This window comes from Hypanus sabinus, chromosome 8 (genome assembly GCF_030144855.1).
Source record: "Hypanus sabinus isolate sHypSab1 chromosome 8, sHypSab1.hap1, whole genome shotgun sequence".
Classification (NCBI taxonomy): domain Eukaryota; kingdom Metazoa; phylum Chordata; class Chondrichthyes; order Myliobatiformes; family Dasyatidae; genus Hypanus; species Hypanus sabinus.
The window spans coordinates 34,752,123-34,774,907 of NC_082713.1; the positions used below are offsets into that span (position 1 = coordinate 34,752,123).

General features: G+C 43.1%; 1 protein-coding gene across 1 annotated transcript in view; it reads left to right on the forward strand.

Moving 5' to 3' along the window:
* sh2d1ab (SH2 domain containing 1A duplicate b) overlaps positions 1-22,284 on the forward strand; it is a 47,002-nt gene extending 24,718 nt beyond the window's left edge. The window contains exons 2-4 of the mRNA XM_059976959.1: positions 8,486-8,549; positions 13,355-13,472; positions 19,086-22,284. Coding sequence (XP_059832942.1) covers positions 8,486-8,549; positions 13,355-13,472; positions 19,086-19,132 — 229 coding nt within the window. The 3' untranslated portion in view covers positions 19,133-22,284. The remainder of the gene's footprint in view (positions 1-8,485; positions 8,550-13,354; positions 13,473-19,085) is intronic.
* Positions 22,285-22,785: the final 501 nt, after the last annotated feature.

Genomic DNA, 22,785 nt, shown 5'->3' on the forward strand with positions numbered 1-22,785 from the left:
CATAGGGGTTCCAGAATCCTCAAACAGCTACCGTATGGTGTTCTATCTCTGGGCAAGGGGGACCAAGGTAGGCCTCACAAGGGGTTCAAAGATTGTGCGAAAGCTAACATTGCACATGCTGAACTTACTCCAAAGCAGCTGGAGCAGTGCACACATGAATGGACTGCATGACGTGCCTCTGTCATACTCATCCGCAACCACTTTGAGGAGAGGCATCATGCAGACCCATTGGCTGCCAGAGCGACAGAAAGTGACAAAGCAGCGGCAGTCACCCCTGCTGACTCAGGACAGTTACCCTGCCTGCACTGTGAACAAGTTTGCTGCTCAAGATTTTGACTGTCCAGACACCTTTGGGTCCATAACAGATGAACTTCATAAGAACGACCATCGTCGTCAGACGCTATGGATAGCCATTATGCAGACCAACCAATGGTATTTCACGTTAATACATGTAGGGTTTTGACTGCAAACTGGATTTCTGATACAGATTATGGCCCCAGTCTGACAGGTTCTCAGAATGATCTGCATTTCTAATTTGCCAGCTGGATCATCTGACCATCATAAGCATCACGTGCTGTGCTAACATCTTATTTAAGAACCATTCAAGCAATTGATTGTACAGGCAATAGTTTAATTGGATTTTGTAGCTGCTTTTAACTGTTTTAAATGTTTAGGGATTTATTGACAATGTGAAAGTGCATCGCATACGTATTTGCATATTTATTCAAACTTTCAAGAAGGTAAACTCTAAGTTTTATTTACAATAAAATTTAGAGCCCCCCATGCTGTAAATTACATCAAGATATGTCCCTATAGCACTGTTGTCTTGCTCTGAGGTCCTCACTTATATTTTCCAGAGACTGTACGTTAGCCAGGAGAATGGAAGAGAAGGAATCTTTAGGGTCCTGCATTTCAGTTTTATCTGCAGTTCTCCACAGCGCACATGTTTCCTGAGACAATCTAGACATCATATGAACTTCCAACTGTTGCGCTCTCTGATGGCTGTTATGGAGTCCCAGATTTGTCAGGTCTGAAAATCACTAATTCTCTTAAATGACTTGAAACAATGTTACTTACTGCAGTCTTTGACTTCAGGTTTCCACTGTAATATTCCCAAATTGGAGCATTTGATGATTTGCTTCTGAACTGCACGTAGAAACTTCACAGCTCCGTCTTCATGGGCCTTGAGGACATCTGTGAGAAGACAGCATCGATCAGTAAAGACTGTCACCATCCAGGGCACATCCTCTTTGTATTACTAGCAATGGGGGGAGGGTGGGATGGGAAGTACAGGAGCTTGAAGACTTTTAGGAACAGTTCCTTCCCCTCTGCCATCAGATTTTTGAACAGTCCTTAAACCAATGCACACTATCTTATTACTTGTCTTTTTTGCTAATTGATTCATTATTGTAACCTCAAGTCAAGTCAAGTCAACTTTTATTGTCATTTCGACCATAACTACTGGTACAGTACATAGTAAAAATGAGACAACGTTTTTCAGGACCATGGTGTTACATGACACAGTCCAAAAACTAGATTGAACATAATAAAAAAAAACCACAGAGAAAGCTATACTAGACTTCAGACCTACATTGGACTGCATAAAGTGCACAAAAACAGTGCAGGCATTACAATAAATAATAAACAGGACAATAGGGCAAGGTGTCAGTCCAGGCTTTGGGTATTGAGGAGTCTGAGAGCTTGGGGGAAGAAACTGTTACATAGTCTGGTCGTGAGAGCCCAAATGCTTCGGAGCCTTTTCCCAGACGGCAGGAGGGAGAAGAGATTGTATGAGGGGTGCATGGGGTCCTTCATAATACTGTTTCCTTTGCGGATGCAGTATGTAATGTAAATGTCCGTGATGGCAGGAAGAGAGACCCCGATGATCTTCTCAGCTGACCTCACTGTCCACTGCAGGGTCTTGCGATCCAAGATGGTGCAATTTCTGAACCAGGCGGTGATGCAGTTGCTCAGGATGCCCTCAATACAACCCCTGTAGAATGTGATGAGGATGGGGGATGGGAGATGGACTTTCCCCAGCCTTCGCAAGAAGTAGAGATGTTGCTGGGCTTTCTTTGCTATGGAGCTGGTGTTGAGGGACCAGGTGAGATTCTCCGTCAGGTGAACTCCAAGATATTTGGTGCTGTTTACGATCTCTACCGAGGAGCCGTCGATGTTCAGCGGGGAGCGGTCGCTCCGTGCCCTCCTGAAGTCAACAACCATCTCTTTTGTTTTGTTAAGAGACAGGTTGTTGGCTCTGCACCAGTCCGTTAGCCGCTGCACCTCCTCTCTGTAAGCTGACTCGTCGTTCTTGCTGATGAGACCCACTATGGTCATGTCATCGGCAAACTTGATGATATGGTTCAAGTTGTGTGTTGTAGCACAGTCGTGGGTCAGCAGAGTGAACAGCAGTGGACTGAGCACATAGCCCTGGGGCCCCCGTGCTCAGTGTGACGGTGTTGGAGATGCTGCTCCCGATCCGGACTGACTGAGGTCTCCCAGTCAGGAAGTCTAGGATCCAGTTGCAGAGGAAGGTGTTCAGGCCCAGTAGGCTCAGCTTTCCAATCAGTTTCTGAGGGATGATTGTGTTCAATACTGAAATGAAGTCTATGAGCAACATCCGAACGTATGTGTCTTTTTTGTCCAGGTGGGTTAGGGCCAGGTGGTGGGTGGTGGCAATGGCGTCATCTTTTGAGCGGTTGGACGGTACGCAAGCTTCAGGGGTCCAGTGAGGGGTGCAGAATGGTCTTGATATGCCTCATGACGAGCCTCTCGAAACACTTCATGATGATGGATGTAAGTGGACAGTAGTCATTGAGGCAGGACACTGAAGACTTCTACGGCACGGGGACGATGGTGGTGGCCTTGAAGCCCGTTGGAACAGTGGCGCTGCTCAGGGAGATGTTGAAGATGTCAGTGAGAACACCTGCTAGCTGGTCTGCACATCCTCTGAGCACTCTACCAGGGATGTTGTCTGGCCCAGCAGCCTTCCGTGGGTTGACCCTGCACAGGGTTCTTCTCACGTCGGCCACGGAGAGACACAGCACCTGGTCATTTGTAGGAGGGGTGGACTTCCTCACCACCACATCATTTTCTGCCTCAAGCTGGGCGTAGAAGTTATTCAGCGCATTTGGGAGGGAGGCATCACCTGCACAGTCAGGTGATGTTGTCTTGTAATTGGTAATTACAACCTGTGGTAATTTTTATGTTTTGTATTATATTGTTGCCGCAAAACAAAAAAAAATTATGACCTACATTCAGTGGTCCCTTTATTAGATAGGCCTTTTCATCTGCCCATTTTGCTGTTCCATTGTATAGTCAATTTAAGCACCGGCTCAGATATTCTGAAAAGACAGGGTTTCGGCATCTGTGGTGAGAGCCGGTTTTGCTCATGCTTTGTGAAGGTCACTCCTCTCTCCATAGCACTGAGGCTATGAAGACCGCCAGACTGCTTTGGTCCATAACCACTAATATGATGAACTTATAAGCGAGGCTTTGGTTCTGCTCTGGGCTACTTATGTTTTGGATGGGAGGACTCAATTTGATTTGGAATTTTTGTGTTTTTTTTCCCCTTTCTGTTGCACTTTAGGTATCAGCTTTTATTTAAAATAATTTTTCTTTTGGGTTTCTTGTTTTGTGGCTACCTGTAAGCACACAAATCTCAAGATTGTATTATTTATACATTCTTTGGTAATAATTGAAAACCCCTTTTTACTGAGCATCTCTGGAAATGCGGTTTCTAAGCCCCTCGGTAACAGCCGCTGTACCCTGTGGTGAGAACCCTGCCTTTATCAGGCTCCGTACATCTAGGGTGTGTTTGTCTTGGGCCCCAGCAAACCCGTGAGGGTGGGGTGTCTTGCCCACCCAAACCCCGGTTTGTGTGAATGCTGTGCGATTTACTGCCTCCTTGCAGTCGCCTGTGGGCAAGAAGTAACAGACAGTACACTGCATTCAGTTATAAAGGAAGGATATTCATGAACGTTAACTTAACCAAAGAGTTATTAAAGAAAGGAAAGAAGAAAAAAATCAAAAAAGCCCCATTATAATTAAACAGTCAAATGTGCAAATATGTTGGAGCTCATCTTGAAGTTGCCTGTAACTCATGCGCTGGACCCTCAGTCTGCGTGAAAGCCCACACCACCTTAAGAATATCGATCAAAATCCATCTTGAACAAACAGGCTCTCTCATGTGAGTAAAAAAACACAAAATGCTGGCAGAACTCAGCAGGCCAGACAGCATCTATGGGAGGAGGTAATAACGACGTTTTGGGCTGAAACCCTTCATCATGAGTGAAGTAACATGGGATGGTCGAGGGGGGATAAGAAGTGGGGGGAGGGATAAAGTAGAGAGCTGGGAAGTGATAGGCTGGAGGGAAATGGGCTAGTGGGAAGGTGGAGAATTATGGGAAATAAAAGAAAGAAAGGTAGGGCTGGGGGGAGAGATTATAGTGTGGGGGGAAAAAGAGAGAGAAAGAGAACCATATTAAAATAATAGATAGGGATGGGGGTAAGGGTGTGGGGCAGGGGTATCAATGGAGGTCAGTGAGTTGGATGTTCATGCCGGCAGGAAGGAGGCTACCTAGGTGGGAGATAAGGTATTGCTCCATTGACCTGCGTGTGGCCTCATCTTGACGGTAGAGGAGGCCATGGACAGACATGTCAGACTGGGAGTATTGGTCTCTTATGTGAGTATTGGTCTTCTTCCTTGTAGCCATTCATCTGCACAAAGCACCTTGTGCAACAGGGTCGGCATCCTCAGCCATCTTCCCCTTGTCTTCTCCTTGATACGTACCCGTAATGGTTTAAATGAACCAGCAGCAATAGGCCACGCCTGGAGTCTGGTTTTGATGTTAGAACCACCATCTTTATTAGTATCTACTTAGACACGAATAATCAAAAGTTAACAGTGTTATGAGTATACATATGTGTAAATATAACTTCCAAACAATTGAGCTCGGAGGGGTGGGACACCAGGCCTAAAATCTTGAGATGGTGAGGTATGAAAGCTCAGTTCATCCACAGATTCAGTGATGTGAGAGAGATATTTGTAATCCAAGGTGAATGTTGAGAGAAGGCATTTATGTCTTGTTCCACAGGTTCCATGGTGGTAAAACAGGATAACAATCGCCTTAGGTTTTATCCATCGTCATTCCAAATCCACTTATGAATTATCACCAATAGTAGCTTATCACAGGGGTACCATCTTCAAAGGGAACTACCACCCAGGCAAGGGTTAACACATAGGTAGATTCCACAAGGTTGCCCCAATCACACAACGTGATAGACACTTATCGATGTGCTGGGTCAATGCTCAGCCCAACCTTGCGGGCACTCAAATGTTCCAACCAGTGACCCCTTAGTCACTGGCTTCCTTCCATTGTCCGACTCCACTGCGACTGACTGTGTGTGGGTGTGAGTGTCCTTGCTTAAGTCAAAACAAGCTGCAGAGTCAAATAGTTCCATCCCCCTCTCTCTCTCTCTCTCTCTCTCTCTCTCTTAGTCAGAATTAAACGGGAGCCGAGAAAGCCGGTGGCTGATGTCTTAAGATGACAGTCCATGGCAAGATAAACCTAGGGGTTCATCACATCCTGGCTCCCGCCAAAAAGACCTTGACCCATTCCAGTGTTGCTCACAAAGACCTCTCGGCCCTGTGTTCTCCAGAACCTTTTCTAGAATTCCACCATCCTAATTGGCTAATACCATATTCCTAAGAACAACAAAGCCCGTTATCTCAGCTCAAACCCAAACAGACTGAAAGTAGAACAGACTGATCTTATGGAACTGAACAACTTAAATATCCACAGCATAGCAGTAAAAAGAATCTTAACCATGGTGTTACATAAAAGTACTTTGAAATTGAACTGATTTGAAAATCTTGGACAAGGCACACAAGGCATATACTAGAATAGTTCTGCAGATGGGGAATTGTGGTGTGAAGTTAGTTGAACGGGCTGGAGTTCTCCTTGGGGTAAGGAATTTTGATTGGAGATTTGATAGTTACGTTTGAGATCATGATAGGTTTAGAGAGAATAGACTGAGAGGTGATTCCTAGTATTGGTCTTTTCAAGAATTGGGGAAGTATTTCCAAGTGACAGGCAGAATTTATTTTCTGCGGAATGATAATGATCTGTAACTGTATCACTGTTAGCATGGAGGATATAAAGGTTGCCAATGCTGTCAAAAGGGAAGCAGGAAGTAGTGGGGAAATGATTTGCAAGGCCATGGGGGAAATGGGACAGACTAGACAGTTGTACAAAGAGCTCTCCTTCTACATTGAAACAGTTCTACAGTTTTGTAAATATTTTCAGATGCAAAATTGCAAAATCATAGCTTCTGCTTTATAAAATAAAACAAACTTAGCGTTGTGATGAACTTCAATAAAAAAAATAAATTACAAAAAAAAGAAAATCATTGTCCAGTAATTTATGTGAAAATATGAAAATGGGTATTTCCCAGAGCTGAGCAAGATTACACTGAAAAAGGATCTAGTGCTTTCCTGACACTTATGATGAATAAACCCCTTTCAGGCTTCCAGTCGGGTACAGGTATCAATTTTAACTGATGTTTCAATGACAAACTCTGCCATGCTTAGGCATGTCTAGTCTGGTGGTATATATACCCACGTCATCTGTTCCTCCTGATTGGTTAGCCCTCATCCAATCAGGCTTCTGCTGCCTCACCATGTGTGCAATTGAATTCCACATTTTCACTTACAGCGAGACCTTCACCTTTGTTAAAATTATTTTTCTCTAGTTTTATTTCAGTGGCTTCCTTCACCAGGCGATACAAACAGTAGTTTTGTGCCGTTGAAGTCAATCCTTTGACCATTGCTAATGCAATTTTCTGCTACCGCCGATTTGTCTGGGTAACCGAAACGGATACACCTCCCATGCTCCTTGGCTCCTTGATCCGAGTTTCCACTGTGCACCCCATCTGGTCAATATGTGTCGCTCCACATTCTCAGGGAATCCTGTAAACACCAGCCATTCTGAGTCCCAGGCCATCTTTGACCGTTATAAGCTGTGATTTGAGCTTCATCAAACATGAGGAAATCTGCAGATGCTGGAAATTCAAGCAACACACACAAAATGCTGGTGGAACACAGCAGGCCTGGCAGCATCAATAGGAAGAAGCACAGTCAACGTTTTGCCCTAAGGAACAACACCTATGTTCCGTCTGGGTAGCCTCCAACCTGATGGCATGAACATTGATTTCTCTGACTTCCATTAATACCCCTCCTCCCCTTCTTACCCTATCCCTTATTTATCTATCCATTTATTTATTTATTTATTTATTTATTCATTCATTCATTCATTCATTCATTCATTCATTCATTCATTCATTCATTCATTCATTCCCCCTTCCTTTTTTCTCTCTCTGCCCCTCTCACAATCATTCTTTGCCTGTTCTCCATCTCCCTCTAATGCTCCCCCCCTTTCTTTCTCACTAGGCCTCCCGTCCCATGATCCTTTCCCTTCTCCAGCTCTGTATCCCTTTTGCCAGTCACCTTTCCAGCTCTCAGCTTCACCCCACCTGTTTGAGATTCCTTACGGGTTTGTGGATGGTATTAATCCGGTGTCTCTTCAGGCACTTTTGAAAGGCTTTATCATACACACTCTTAACACTGTTGTTGAAGGACAACACTGAGGTGACAGGTTGTTTGGGTACAGAAAAATAAATGATCAAACTGGAGAGAGGTAGAGATTCACTGATGGATGGTGCTGATTATTTTCATTACCAGTCTTTCACTGATTTTTTAAAATCTGTTTATGGGGTAGAGAATTTTCTCATAGGATTTTTATACTATTAACTTTTACTGGATTCCAATGCCACCAAGTGTCATGCCTAAAATTCACCTCTAGGTCATTTACACACTAGAGGACCAGCACCTGATTTTCTGCTTTAAGTCTACCACCTGATGGCCTGGAGGGGAGTGAGGGAAGTTACTCCTCTTGTCTCTTTATCTCTAATCCTCCTACTCATACTCAACACCCAACCTCTGCCTCCATCACCCAGTTCTTTCCCATCATCCACCTCTCCATCTGCTCCTGACCCACGTTCTCCTCTCACTGGGTGCCCTCCAGCCAATGTCCCCATGTTCCACCTTCCTTCCCTCTGAGATTCCATCATCTGTGGTCTCTGTTATCTCCACCTGCTGAGTTCCTCCAGCATTTTGTGTGTAATGCTTTGGATTTCCAGCATTTGCAGATTTCCTCATGTTTTTGTTGCTCGGTGTAACCTGGCATTGTTTTTCTGCCAACCTCACAGCAAAAGATCACTGTGTTCCTGGGACTTTTTAAAACAGGGTAACCATCACATATAATAAATTTAAGCCAAGCTGCTTTATTTTCACACAGGCGATATTTTCTTTAACAGGAAGTTTGCATAATATCTGATAAAATGTGGAAATTAATGTGGAATATCTGTTTTGAATTGTAAACAACTGCAAATTTTGGTCACTAAAACCATGCTTTCTATTTGGCAGGTGCTCTGGATTAGTTTACACATACCGTGTCTTTAAGACTCCGACCGATTCATGGACTGTTGAGGTAAGAGAAATTTGGTTTTTAATATCAATGTTTACTTCACTGTTTCAATTCCTTTCAAAGCCATTATGTATACATGCTTAGGGTTTCAGACTATGAGCATGACAAGGTTTATGGTGGTTAGTTGTGGTTTTACGAGCCCTTGTGGGGCTTGCCTTCTGCAGATCACTTTCTTATTGTCTGAAGAAGGTTACGCTGCTGGGGCTTGGACGTATTTCATGGGAACACCAAAGGCTGAGGGTGACCTAACAACTGCTTTTAGTGTTAAGTTGTATTTTGAAGGATGAGTTGAGAAAGAACTTTTCCTCTGGCTGGGGAGGCATTGATGAGGAGTCGTCAATTCATATTTTTCACCTAGAGCATAAGGAAAGATACTAGAAACCATTTCTTCCCTTTGAGGTTCCTGTAAAGAAGGAATCGGTTTGTTTATTGTTGTTATAATTTTCTCCTTGGGAAAGAGCTGGTGGACTGCTGCAATTTCCCACCATCATCTTTTCTGCTTTCTTTAATGTGTAATATCTTCTGTTTCACATGTAACTTTGTTTAAATTGACTGAGGTGATCTTTTATATAATTTCTTGGTACCAGTATTTATTGGTTGGTTCTTTACATACTGTTTACAATATAGGGCTTTGCTTTCTCTTCAGCCTATTAGAATGTCTATCCAATTCCCACTTTCTGCTCAAATGAAGTGTCTTTACCTAAAACATTGGCTGCCAATTTTCCCTCAGTGCTGGTTGACCTGCTGTACTTCCAGCATCTTTGAATTTATTTTGGATTTGCAGCGTCTTGTATTTTGCTTTTTTTTTATATGCCCTTGTTAAAGTCTGTGTATGCGTTTCCAAAACTCATGCGTTGATCAATGGTACTAACCTCTGCTATCCTTGATCAATACAAGTGCTTTAGAAATGGATCACATGTTTTAACAAGGGTACAGCTGTAAAAATACAAAGCACACATTACTGTCTTTTCATGAAATGGAAATATTTCTGATGTTGGATCACATTTTTTTTCAGAAGTCCCATTGTCATGGAGGCTTACAGTATGTTCTCTCACGGGGTTGGGAACATGAGGTGACACTGGCAATGGTTGAAACACTAGTGAATGTCAGTCCTCTAGTTTTCTGACAATACCCCACTGTAAAACCAAGCAAACTCTTACCTTGCCTTCTTAACAGTGGTTTTGTTAGATTGGTGTCAGCTTGACATAACAGCGTCGCATAAGTGCAAGGGGATGTTGTTGTTCTGTTGCAAACCTTCCTGCTGTCACCTATTGTAACCAATGCTGCTCTAGGCAGCTCACTGGAGAACCTTAGATGATAACTTACACAAAGTAAAGAGACAGATGCCACCTTATATATTTAAAATCTTCCAAATTAAAACATAGAATATATAGTAGAGCTGTACAGCCCCTTTGACTCACAATGTTGAGCCAGACTTCTAACCTACTACATGATTAATCTAACCTTTGCCTCCAACATAGCCCACAACTCTCTACTTTACTTTCATCCATGTGAGAAGAGCCCTTAATATATCAGCCTCTACCATGACCCTTGGCACTTATCACTCTCTGTATAAAAGCCCTATCTCTGACATTGGCCCTATACTTTACTCACCTTTGCCTTTCCCTATACTTTACTCAGCCATTGCTGTCCTGGGGAAAAAAAAGGCACTAACTGTCCACACTAACTATGGATCTTATCAACTAATACACCTCCACCGAGTTGCCTCTCATTCCCCTTCACTCCAAAGGGAAAAGTCTTAGCTCACTCAACCTCTCTTCACAAGACATGCTCCCTAATCTAGGCAGCATCCAGGTAAATCTCTGCACCCCCTCGAAAGCTTCCACATCCTTCCTATAATAAGGTGACCAGAACTGAACACAGTATTCAAAATGTGTTTCAACCAGATGTTTATAGAACAATGTTACCTTGCGACTTTTGACTTACATTGAGGCTTTTTATTCCTCCCCTGAGCTGAACATCTGCACTAATTGAAATGGATCTCTGATTTTGCACCTTGTCTGACTGGCATTGTACCATTGGGGTGGATTCTTCAGTGCAATGCACAAGTATCCTCTTACTTGAATGCTTGGAACTCTGCCTCAGAACTGCCCAGCAAAGTTGGTCCAAAAAAAGGTGAATTGAGGTTAGAAACAAGAAAATAATTTATTAATTTTTGCATGCTTGATTGGACACAAACCTCAGATTATTTCTATTGCCCCTGGTAATATACTTGAATGAAAAAAATAGAATTAATATTCTGAGTAGTTTTGTAAAGATAGACTAAGATTCAGACCTTATCATCATTTGAAGTTTATCTTCAGCAACTTTGCGATTCATTACTCTATTAAAACCTGTATCTACACTCTTTAATTCAACTTATCTCAGTAATTTATTCCTTAATTTCACAATTTTTTATATCAGTCCTATTTATCTTCTCTTTATACTGCAGCATATTAATATTCTGAAAGTAGATGGGGCAGAGGGCAAGATCATCTAACATGTGCTGAAGAGTAGGACAGTGGGGATTTTCAACTCAATAAATAGGATGCTAAATAATGGAAGTTGATACCTGCTTAGCTCTTATTGAGTTTGGAATATAAAGCTGGCCAAAGCCATCTCTTTGCTTTTTGTGTTGGATTTACACCCCATAAGCAGGTTACATTTTATCTGGTCTGTGCTGATATTTATGCTCCACATAAACAGAATGTCTTCCCTAGCCTCTACTTCATTTTTCAACCTTTTGATCCTTTAACAGTATTCCCCAAAATACACATTCAGAATTTAGCTGTTTCAGTTTCACTTATTCAATGTTCCTTATTTTTTTTATAAACAAAACTATGTTCATCAGCTGCTAAAACAACCTGTCATTGCTGTCAGCACATTCTAACTCATCGTAGTATCTTTACATAAATATACACCTGCTGTTATTTCTGTATTCTTGAAGAACGGATTCAGTCTGAAACGTTGACTAACTATTCATTTCCACAGAAGCTGCCTGACTTGCTGAGTTTCTCCAGCATTTTGTGTGAATGTTGCTTTGGATTTCCAGCATCTACAGACTTTCTCATGTTCTACATTCCTTGTTCTGTTTGTTCCAAACTTGTAACATTTCCATTTTGACTGTACTGAAGAAATGATACTTGCAAAAATATTCCACTTCCACCTTTATTACCCAGAGGATAATAGGCTTTTGGAATTGTATATACAGGAGATGCTATTGGTATGGAAGGCTCTGCAAGGGGTAGTTAAAATTGCTCAATGCATTACTGGCACTAATGATATATATATATATATATATATATATATATCTATATATATATATATATATATATACACACACACACACACACACACACACACACACACACACACACACACACACACACAGAGAAAGGTGCCAGAAATGAGCCAGTAGCATTATGAAGGACCTAACATACCCTAATGATGGACCAGTTGTCCCACTCATATCAGGTAGGAGGCTATGTAGCATTCACACCAGGACTATCAGACTCAAAAACAGTTACTTTACTGAACCAGAAAGGCTGATCAACATCTCCACCCACTAACTCCACCACTACTTTATTATTTCCCATCAGTCACAGTACTGCCTTGTGTCGCTTTACAAACATATAATCAATCTATGCATATAAGACATCTAATGTATTTACATTTATTCTGTTTTATTTAAATTATCATTATTGCATTCTTTATCTTGTGTGTTATTTTTGTGTTGCATCAGATCAGGAGTAACAATTATTTTGTTCCCCTTTACACCTGCTTATGGGAAATGATATCAAACAATCTTGAAACTTGAAATGAATTGTTCACAGTTTGCTTTAACTTCCTGAACATTCAAGTTCAAGTTCAAGTTCAGGTTTTTTGTCATTCAACTGTACACATGTATACAGCTAAACGAATCAATGTACCTCAAGGACCAAGGTATGAGGTACACAGTACATAGATCACATACAGTATGTAAAATAATATTAACAGATAAAAATGAAGTATTCTGTGGATATATAAGTTGACATAAAGTGCATAAATGACATATAGTTAAACATACAACACTATTACTGCTACTGATGCTGTAATAAATAATATGTACTGGATGGTAGCAGGATGTTCAGAAGTCTCACAGCCTGAGAAGAAGCTGTTACTCAGCTTAACAGACCTTCACCTTATACTGTGGTACGTTTTGTCTGATGGTGGGAGGTCAAAAAGACTGTGGGATGGATGGGAGGGGTCCATGTTGGACAAATTGAAGGGGTTGTTGATGTTTTGGGTAGCAGGTCATGATTTTGTGAAATGCCTGGCTTGATAGGGATATAAGTTCCCCCTCCACCTTCCTCTGTTCCCCACTTTGACCTTTTTACTTCTTCTCACCTGCTTAGTACTGCCCACTGGGCCCCTTCCTTTTCTTCTGTGGTTCTTTCTCCTCTCCTATCAGATTCCTTCTTCTCCAGCCTTGACCTTTCCCACCCACCTGGCTTCACCTATCACCTTCTAGCTAATCTCCTTCCTCTTCCCCCCACCTTTTTATTCTGGCAGCTTCGGCCTTCCTTCTCAGTCCCAAAGAAGGGCCTTGGTCTGAAATGTCAACTATCTATTAATTTCCATAGATGCTGCTGGTCCTGTCGAGTTCCACCAGCACTTTTTGTGTGTTGCTTAAAAATGGTTGTTATTAATGTTAGATTTTTAGTGAGGTGAGGAATCAAGATGGGTCTAATCTGATACCAAGAGTTAGATTTAATTCAGCATGCTAAATTTTCTTTTGGTTCCGATTTATTTTTTTGTTTTCTTCACAGACAGCACCTGGAGTCAATCGGAGGTTGTTTCGTAAGGTGAAGAACTTAATTTCTGCCTACCAAAAGGAAGATCAAGGCTTAGCAATACCCTTATTATACCCAGTGTACAAGCAAAAAGGTATCAAATGTTCTTTACTGAACGGAAGTATGTGTGTTTAGCAATAATACTCTTCTTATCCATTCCATTGCATGTTTGATGCTGTTGTGTCTTATTTCAACATTTTCCTTTCATCCTGTTGTACTGACCAGATTTGCTTAAACCATTGAAGTTTGAGTGGATTTTAAACTGTAATATATTTTGAAGCTGTAAAGTTTCTCTCTGTATACTATTGGGGCATTGAGGTCATGATCAATTGATGTTATGACCTGTCTCCTTATTACCCAACCAATCTCAATGTGCTTTGTGATGCACCATCAATAACTCACTCTGAGACGTAAAGGCGAGATATCGGCTTTTATTGACTGGAAGAAGGAACCAGCAGTGAGTGACCACCATACTACATCCTGGAGACTGAGGCTCCTCCCACATGCCCCTGTATAACGGCGATTGAGGCCTGATGCTCAGCCTCAGTCTCCAGGATGTAGTATGATGGTCACTCACTGCTGGTTCCTTCTTCCAGTCAATAAAAGCCGATATCTCACCTTTATGTCTCAGAGTGAGTTATTGATGGTGCATCAATTTTATTGACTGATGGTTTTAAAACATGGAAACCGTTTTACATCTGGAAAGGTTGGATTTGGACCCTCAAGACCCTGAAGCAGCTCTTGCTTTTGAACTCTGGCTTGCATGCTTCCAATCATACTTGGAGGAGGTTCATGCGACTGACCCTGCCGTTATGCACAGAATTCTCCTCTCGAGGGTCACCCCAAAAGTTTATTCCATTATCCGGGACCTGCCGACCTACGATGGGGCACTGGACGCCTTCAAAAGACAGTACCTGCGGCCGGTGAATACCGTCTACGCAAGACATCGTTTAGCTACCCGGCGACAGCGGCCTGGCAAATCGAGCGCCGAGTTTCTCCGAGCACCGCAGACACTCGTCCGAACTTGTGACTGCAAGATGCTCATGACAGAACAGCATGCGGAGCTGCTAGTGCGAGACGCCTTTGTGACGGGACTGAGGTCAGTGTACATGTGCCAGCGGCTGCTGGAAAAAGCCGATCTTACCTTATGCTCGGCGATCGAGATGGCCAACGCTCTGGAAGCTGCTCTGCACAACGCTGATGCTGTCCAGTTGCGCGATTCCCCGCCGGTTCCGTGGACACCTCAGACACCACCACCGGCGGCTCCCGGGAGCGAATTCGGCAACGCTGCTGCCAGTCGCGATTCCACGAGCTCCCTGAACTTGATCATGGCTGCGGCTCGTCAGAAGCCCATGCTTTGTTACTTCTGCAGACTCAAAAAGCACCCCCAACAACGCTGCCCAGTGCAAGAAGCGACCTGCTCCAGCTGCGGAAAGCGGGGCCATTTCGCCAAGGTCTGTAAGTCTAAACTATGAGCGGAGTGCAGCGCTGCGGGTGAGACGTGGGGGCTGCCATCTTGCATGTCCGGATGTGGGCAGCCATCTTTGTCGGCGTCAGCATGCCCCGCCTCCGAACCGCCGATGCTTACTGGGTACCTTGGATGTGGGTGGCCATCTTTGTCGGCGTCAGCATGCCCTGCCCCCGTCCCACCGATGCTTACCGGGTACCCCAGATGTGGGCGGCCATCTTTGTCGGCGTCAGCATGCCCTGCCCCCGACCCTCCGATGCTTACCGGGTACCCCGACGGCTCAACTCTGGCCACTGTAACCCTCGACCAAAGCGCCCCACACCAGCTTGCAAGGTCCATGATGGACATTCTGGTGGAGGGGCACAGGACTAGATGCCTGTTTGACATGGGCAGCACTGAGAGTTTTATTCACCCAGTCACAGTGCAACGCTGCGGACTCGCAACATGGCCGGTAAGTCGGAGGATCAATTTGGCTTCTGGGTCGCATTCCGCAGACATCCGGGCGGGTTGTGTAGCGACATTGGTGGTGCAAGGCACAGAATATCGGGACTTTGCGCTACTGGTCATGCCTAAACTGTTTGCACCTGTGCTATTGGGGCTGGACTTACAGAGCCATCTCGAAAGTGTGACTATGGTATATTACGGGCCACTCCCACCACTCACTGTCTGGAATCCTCAGTTTTGTGGGACTTCATCACTACTGACTACACACACACACGGGCCCACATGTCCCATCCAGCACCATGCCGACAGCTGCGCTACCGACACCACTTGCAGCCTCTCCACCCTCAAGATCCCTCCCCCACCGCTGTTCGCCAACCTGACCCCCGACTGTAAACCTGTGGCAACTAAAAGCAGGAGGTACAGCGCGGGGGACAGGGCCTTCATTCAGTCAGAGGTGCAGCGGCTGCTCAGGGAGGGGATCATTGAGCCAAGCACAAGCCCTTGGAGGGCCCAGGTGGTCGTTGTTCGGACTGGGCAGAAAAATAGGATGGTCGTGGACTATAGTCAAACCATCAATAGGTTCACGCAGCTTGACGCGTACCCCCTACCCCGCATCGCGGATATGGTCAATCAGATAGCTCAGTACAAGGTGTACTCGACAATAGATCTGAAATCCGCTTATCACCAGCTCCCCATCCGCCCGGAGGACCACCCCTACACCGCCATCAAGGCGGGCGGCAGGCTCTATCACTTCCTGCGCGTCCCTTTCGGTGTCACGAATGGTGTCTCTGTCTTCCAGAGGGAAATGGACCAGATAGTGGACCAGTACCAACTGAAGGCCACATTTTCCTATCTGGATAACATCACCATCTGTGGTCACGACTGGCCAGATCACGACGCCAACCTCCAACGATTTTTCCAAGTGGCCGCAGCTCTGAACCTTACTTATAACAGGGACAAGTGTGTGTTCGGAACCACCCACCTTGCTATCCTTGAGTATGTCGTGGAAAACGGGATCATTGGCCCTGATCCCGACCGTATGCGCCCCCTGTTAAAACTCCCTCTTTCCACCACTCTCAAAGCCCTCAGACGGTGCCTGGGTTTTTTTTCCTATTACGCCCAATGGGTCCCCCATTACGCAGACAAGGCTCGCCCCCTGGTCAAGTCTACCACGTTTCCCCTCTCTGCTGAGGCCTGCGCGGCCTTCAGCCGCATTAAAGAGGACATTGCCAAAGCTAAGATGCATGCGGTGGACGAGACCGTTCCCTTCCAAGTGGAGTGTGACGCCTCCGATTTCGCTCTGGCTGCTACCCTCAATCAGGAAGGCAGGCCAGTAGCATTCTTTTCTAGTACCCTCCAAGGCTCTGAAATTTGGCACTCTGCGGTGGAGAAAGAAGCCCAGGCCATAGTGGAGGCTGTTAGGCACTGGAGTCACTATCTCGCTGGCAAAAGGTTCACCTTGCTGACCGACCAGTGCTCGGTTGCGTTCATGTTCAGCAACCAATAGTGGGGCAAAATCAAAGATGATAAGATTTTGCGGTGGAGAATAGAACTCTCCACCTACAACTATGATATCCTGTACCGGCCTGGCAGAGTCAATGAGCCCCCTGATGCCCTATCCCGGGGAGCGTGTGCTAGCACACAGCTCGACCAGCTATACGCCCTTCATGCACATCTTTGCCATCCGGGGGTCACCCGATTTTACCATTTCATGAAAGCTCGGAACCTGCCTTACTCCCTGGAGGACATCAGGACGATGACCAGGGACTGCCAAATTTGCACTGAGTGCAAACTGCACTTCTACCATCCTGACACGGCGCAACTTGTCAAGGCCACCTGCCCTTTTGAACGACTGAGTGTTGACTTTAAGGGCCCCCTTCCCTCCACTGACCGCAATGTCTATTTTCTCAATGTTATCGACAAGTACTCGCGGTTCCCCTTTGCCATCCCCTGCCCCGACACCACTGCCACGTCCGTCATAAAAGCCCTGCGCCAGCTCTTCACTCTGTTCGGGTATCCCTGCTATATCCACAGTGATAGAGGGTCCTCCTTTATGAGTGACGAGCTGCGCCAGTACCTGCTAGCTAGGGGCATTGCTACTAGTAGGACCACGAGTTATAATCCCCGGGGAAATGGACAGGTGGAGCGGGAGAATGCCACGGTGTGGAAGGCCACACTTTTAGCCCTTAAGTCAAAAGGGTTGCCGGTCTCTCGATGGCAGGAGGTCCTCCCTGAGGCACTCCACTCTATCCGCTCCCTGTTATGTATGTCCACCAATGCCACCCCTCACGAGCGCCTATTCTCTCTTCCCAGGAAGTCTGCCACTGGGACCACCATACCAGCTTGGCTGACGTCCCCGGGACCAGTACTGCTCCGGAAACATGTGAGGAGTAATAAATACTCCCCGCTGGTCGAGAGGGTTCACCTTCTACATGCGAACCCCCAGTATGCCTACGTGGTCTTACCTGATGGGCGGGAGGACACGGTCTCCATCCGCGACCTGGCGCCCGCAGGTGCAGCAGACCACTACCCTGGTAACTACGAACCCTGCACCTGAGGTGACACCGTGCTCACCAGGCCCTACACAGACTCCTCACGACACTTATATACCGGGCGTTTCATACGCATATATACCAGGCACCTCGCACATGCGTGAGGGATCACTGGCGCCTAGTGGGCTGGAACAAGCACAACCTCCGTCTCCTGTGCAATCACCAATGTTGATGCACCATCAATAACTCACTCTGAGACGTAAAGGCGAGATATCGGCTTTTATTAACTGGAAGAAGGAACCAGCAGTGAGTGACCATCATACTACATCCTGGAGACTGAGGCCGAGCATCAGGCCTCGATCGCCTTTATACAGGGGCCTGTGGGAGGAGCCACAGGAGCAGTCAGCAGGGGGCGTGTCCAGACAGGCACACGTAGTTCACCACACTTTGAAAACTGACCTTCAATGGACATCAAAGGGAAATGGGACAGTGGTCACTATCAAGAACAAGAAAGTTCACCCTCCCTCAAGCAAATCACTTAGCTGCTAAGAGATTTAATCCCATTGTGATGATTCTTTAGTGAGCTGTAAAACCTGGAACTTGCAGCAGAGGGAGCCCTCTTGAATGGTCACACCTTGTTTTTCACTTTTGGGCAGGAAGTCTAGCGCCTTCAGGGAAACAGAAAATTCTGCTGCCAAACCCTGCTCACTACTGTTTCCAGAAAGCTTAATGCACCCCATGAGTCCTAGGCTTTTCTTATCAATATCTTACTAATCTGTAGAATTTCCACCCTGAACCATCTTTTGCTGTTTAGTGTCCTCCTTTAAACTTATTTATTTCACCAAGTATTTATTATCACTAATATTTTTATTTAGGGTTCAGATTTTGTTTTGTTAAATATCTTTGGTGTCTTTTTGTATTGCATTTGATCTATAAATGCAAATTGTAATTGTAATTGTAGTAGATAATGTGAGTGACTATTATTATAATTTGTGTGAAGGCCATTCTTTGCAGCTTCTAAAGCTGATGTTACAGCATAGAGATCAAGAATGGAAACTTGAGCTGAGTTTAATTTCTTCCATGATCCAGCATAGGTACTCTTTGCAAAAGAATAATTAATATACCATTGACAAGATATTGCAAAACCTCCCAAGAGAACAAAACTTTGAAATATTCTTAGCTTCTATGTTTAACTAACAAACTAATGAAAATTATAGCTAAACTTTATAATAATTTAAGAGTAACATGCAGCTTAGTTTGATGAAATTGTTCTTTTAACAGGAAGTTTCATTTGTTTCTGCAGATAATGTAAAGGATGAAGATTATCTGATGATGCACCCAACTGAATGATGCCCAATTTTTTACATTATCAAACCGAATTTTGACTGAATTTGCCAGAAGTGTTTTCAATCAAAATACATTGTAGCTTAGATACACATTAATTGATCTTTGACATCTTCCACCATTGAACATTCTAATTTTTGTTTCAGTTAAATTTGTAGCCAAGCTAATTTGTAATTCAAACTTTTCCAAAATAAGTTTGAGGCATATATTTTTCTTTCGTCAGTAGTTTATACAATGGATGGCTCCTGGTATTTCATTATTTATTTATTTTGCCTTCAAACTTGTTAGAGAAGTGTTTTCTATATACCGTATTCAATGTTGTTCCAAGACAGCTACTGTAGTTTGGTAGTAAACCCAAAAATCCATATTTTAAAAAATGATTGACGTGTTTTTTTGGGAAAAATTATGCTGTGCAATTTGGGAATCTTAAAATCTTATCAAGTATTCAGCAGGTCAGTTGGCATATGTGGAAAAAGAAACAGGTTTATCATTTCATGTTAATTAACTTTCATTGAATTGGCAATAGCTACATATGTAAGGGCAGAATGTATACAAGAAAATGCATTGGGATTATTGACAAACGACCTACATTCTGGTGCGAGCTGCACTCAGTATTAATAGAAACTGATTGTCCTGTTTATTCACTGAGAGCATCAACAAAATGCTCAGTTTGCAACATACTGCTGTATTTAGGAGGTCATCAGTGCACCTACTTGGGAAGAGTGAACTTTGTCACTTGTCCTTTTCTAGAGAGCAGACAGCTGGAAGAACAAATGGAATAGCCATATCTGTGGATTTGCCAATAGATCAGAGTGCATTCTTTTGAAGATTAAATCAGCACTTTTTGCTGACTCAGTCAGCATAGACTAACTTGTAACTCATTCAACCCAGTTCTGCCAGATCATATATATATATATATATATATATATATATACATATATCTGAATTTTTGAATCGAAGTTTCTAAGTGTGTCTAGGTCTGCTGGAGTGAGCATGCAGTGATTGGTAGTGTGATGCGGGAGAGTTGTTTCTAGTACATATCTGACATGCATGCACGTGAATGAGCGTTAACTGAACTTAGGGTTCTCCATGTGGGTTAAATGCACATGATCATCTGCATAACTGGGATCCCATTTTGCAACAAATGGTGGCCAGTCAGCATTGTCCACTGATTAATGTATATGCAGGCTTGATACATGCTACTGGCTTGACCATCCAAAATCACAGATGACTCTCACCATAAATGTATGTCAGTACATTGTTCTATAAAATGGAAGCACATTAATTTCAGCAATGTAATCCCAAAGGTATTGAAATTATGAAACTGCTTTTGTGGTAAATTAGTTAAATTATAGGAAAATGCTGTAGATGAAAGAACAAAGCAGAAAGTCAGCTGTGGGGCAGAAGGTAGGGGAGTTTAACTGATGAAAATTGCTGCTGAGCAAAGGACTGTTCTTGCCTCTCTGTCCCACTTCCCTTTCTCTTAAAACTTATAGTTAATTATACAAATATGTTCAAAATAGCTGTGGATGCTGAGGAACATTATTGCAGAAGTTGAGATTACATTTCTATCTTGCTTCTTAAAAAGGTATCCCAGTTTCGATGAATTATCATTTATGTGAAATGCTAGTCCTGTTCCACATGTGCTGCTAATTTGCTGAATATTGGTAGCATTTCCTATTTTATATGAGAACACATTTTTTTGCAGGGTGATTATAGTATTACTGTGAGAAGTAGCACTCAGTGCAAAGATAAACTTTCACTAACTACATGGCGAAGAAAAAGCATTTCAGGATGTATGTTGTATATGTTTCTCTGACATTAAAGGTACCTTTGAAATCTTTGAAACCTTGAGTTTAAGAAATTAAAGGTTGTCTTGATTTCTGTGTCCAGGGTTCTACTGACATTCATCTAATGTTATGACACCTCCTAGACTTAGTGAGGAATCAATATCTCTCAATTACTTTATGTGGGTGCATCTCATCAAATGTCACAAACAGGGACAGGACATGAGTTAGTTTTCTGTGGCCTTTAGGAGAGTCTTGTATGGTCACACAGGAATTGAGGTGAATACATGGAAGACAAATTAGGACTGCATCATGAGATAAAACAACCTGCCACAATGACATTGCCTTGGATTTCATTGAGAAACATCACTAATTAGAGAGAAAAATATTTAATATATTTAATAACTAACAAAAAATGTCATTAGTCGAGGAGTTGCTTTAGGTACTTATGACTAAGTATCTTGTAAATTTACATGTAAGGCATTCTGAGAAATGACAATACAATACATAATTAGAAAGCTATGAGACATTTGGGATATCTGCTCACCTCCATTTCATAATATTGTTGTAACTGATTCTAAATCTTTACTTGCATAAAACTTGAGTGATCTAGCAATAATCAAGTTCCCTTCAAACTTTCTTTATTATTAGTGACAGCTTTTAGACCAAAATGTCAAGTTTGATGAAACATATATTTTTATTTTGATTAATGCATCAGATTACTTAGCTGGACACATTTTGCTCTTCATGTCATCTGTAGCAGGATAGTTATGGTTCCAAAGTTTTCTGAAATCTGTTTGAAAAATAACTGTAACATTAAAAGTGAAATTGACATTATTTTGGATTTGTACTTTCAGTTTTCCTCTGTTACCTCCTAAAGTCACACTTGGCATCCAGTTCTATGGATGGCAGCAGCAACTCTAATAAAAAATTTCACTCATTTCGCCAGGTCTTTAACTATTTAGATGATATAAATGAGATTAATCATTCTCATGTCTAGCAGTTATTGGATAATAATTCTGACTTTGAACCCTGGCTTGTTTAATTGGCCTCATTCTCCAATGTGGAATGTTCAGAGCACTTTTAACAGGCTAATCTCTGTCCTGATTGAGATTAATGAGAAAAAAAATGCGCTGAAGCTTTCAGTCTCACATAACCTGGAGTTGCCTTTATTCATTGGCTATCTTGGACTTTGGGACTTAAACAGTAGCTTGTTGTATAGTTATGTGATTATCGTTGTTAAAATTAGTAAGGAAATACATTCCATTGGACTAGTTACATGCAGTATATTCGTTTTTATATCATAGCTTTCATTAAGTAATGGATGATAAGTATTTTTTGAATAGCTCTCTACATAAACAAATAAAAATATTATCAATCCAGACTGCTGTTTTTTTTATGTATCATGACACACATTTTTCCAATAAGCAAAAGGTGAAAACTCCACTTGCTGGGAATCTGAAATAAAAGCTGAAAATACTGGAGATGCTCAGCAGGTCAAGCAGCTTGTATGGAGAAAGAGAAAAACAGAGTTAATGCTTCAGATGTTTCATCATATGAAAGACTATTTTTCCAAAACATTAACTCTTTCTTTCTCCACAAATTTATATTTACTTGGGAGATGGGCACAGAGTCTATAGAATTCAGGCAAGACAGTAGTGAGGTCATGGACAGAATCAGGATTACAGAAGAGGAGGTGCTTGCTGTCTTGAGACAAATTAGGTTGGATAAGTCCTCAGGACCTGACAAGGTGTCCCTTCAGAAATTCTGGGAGGCTAGTGCAGATATAGAATGGGTCCTGGTAGAAGTATTTAAAACTTCCTTAGCCATGGGTGAGGTGCCAGAGGACTGGAGGTTAATGTTGTTCTGTTG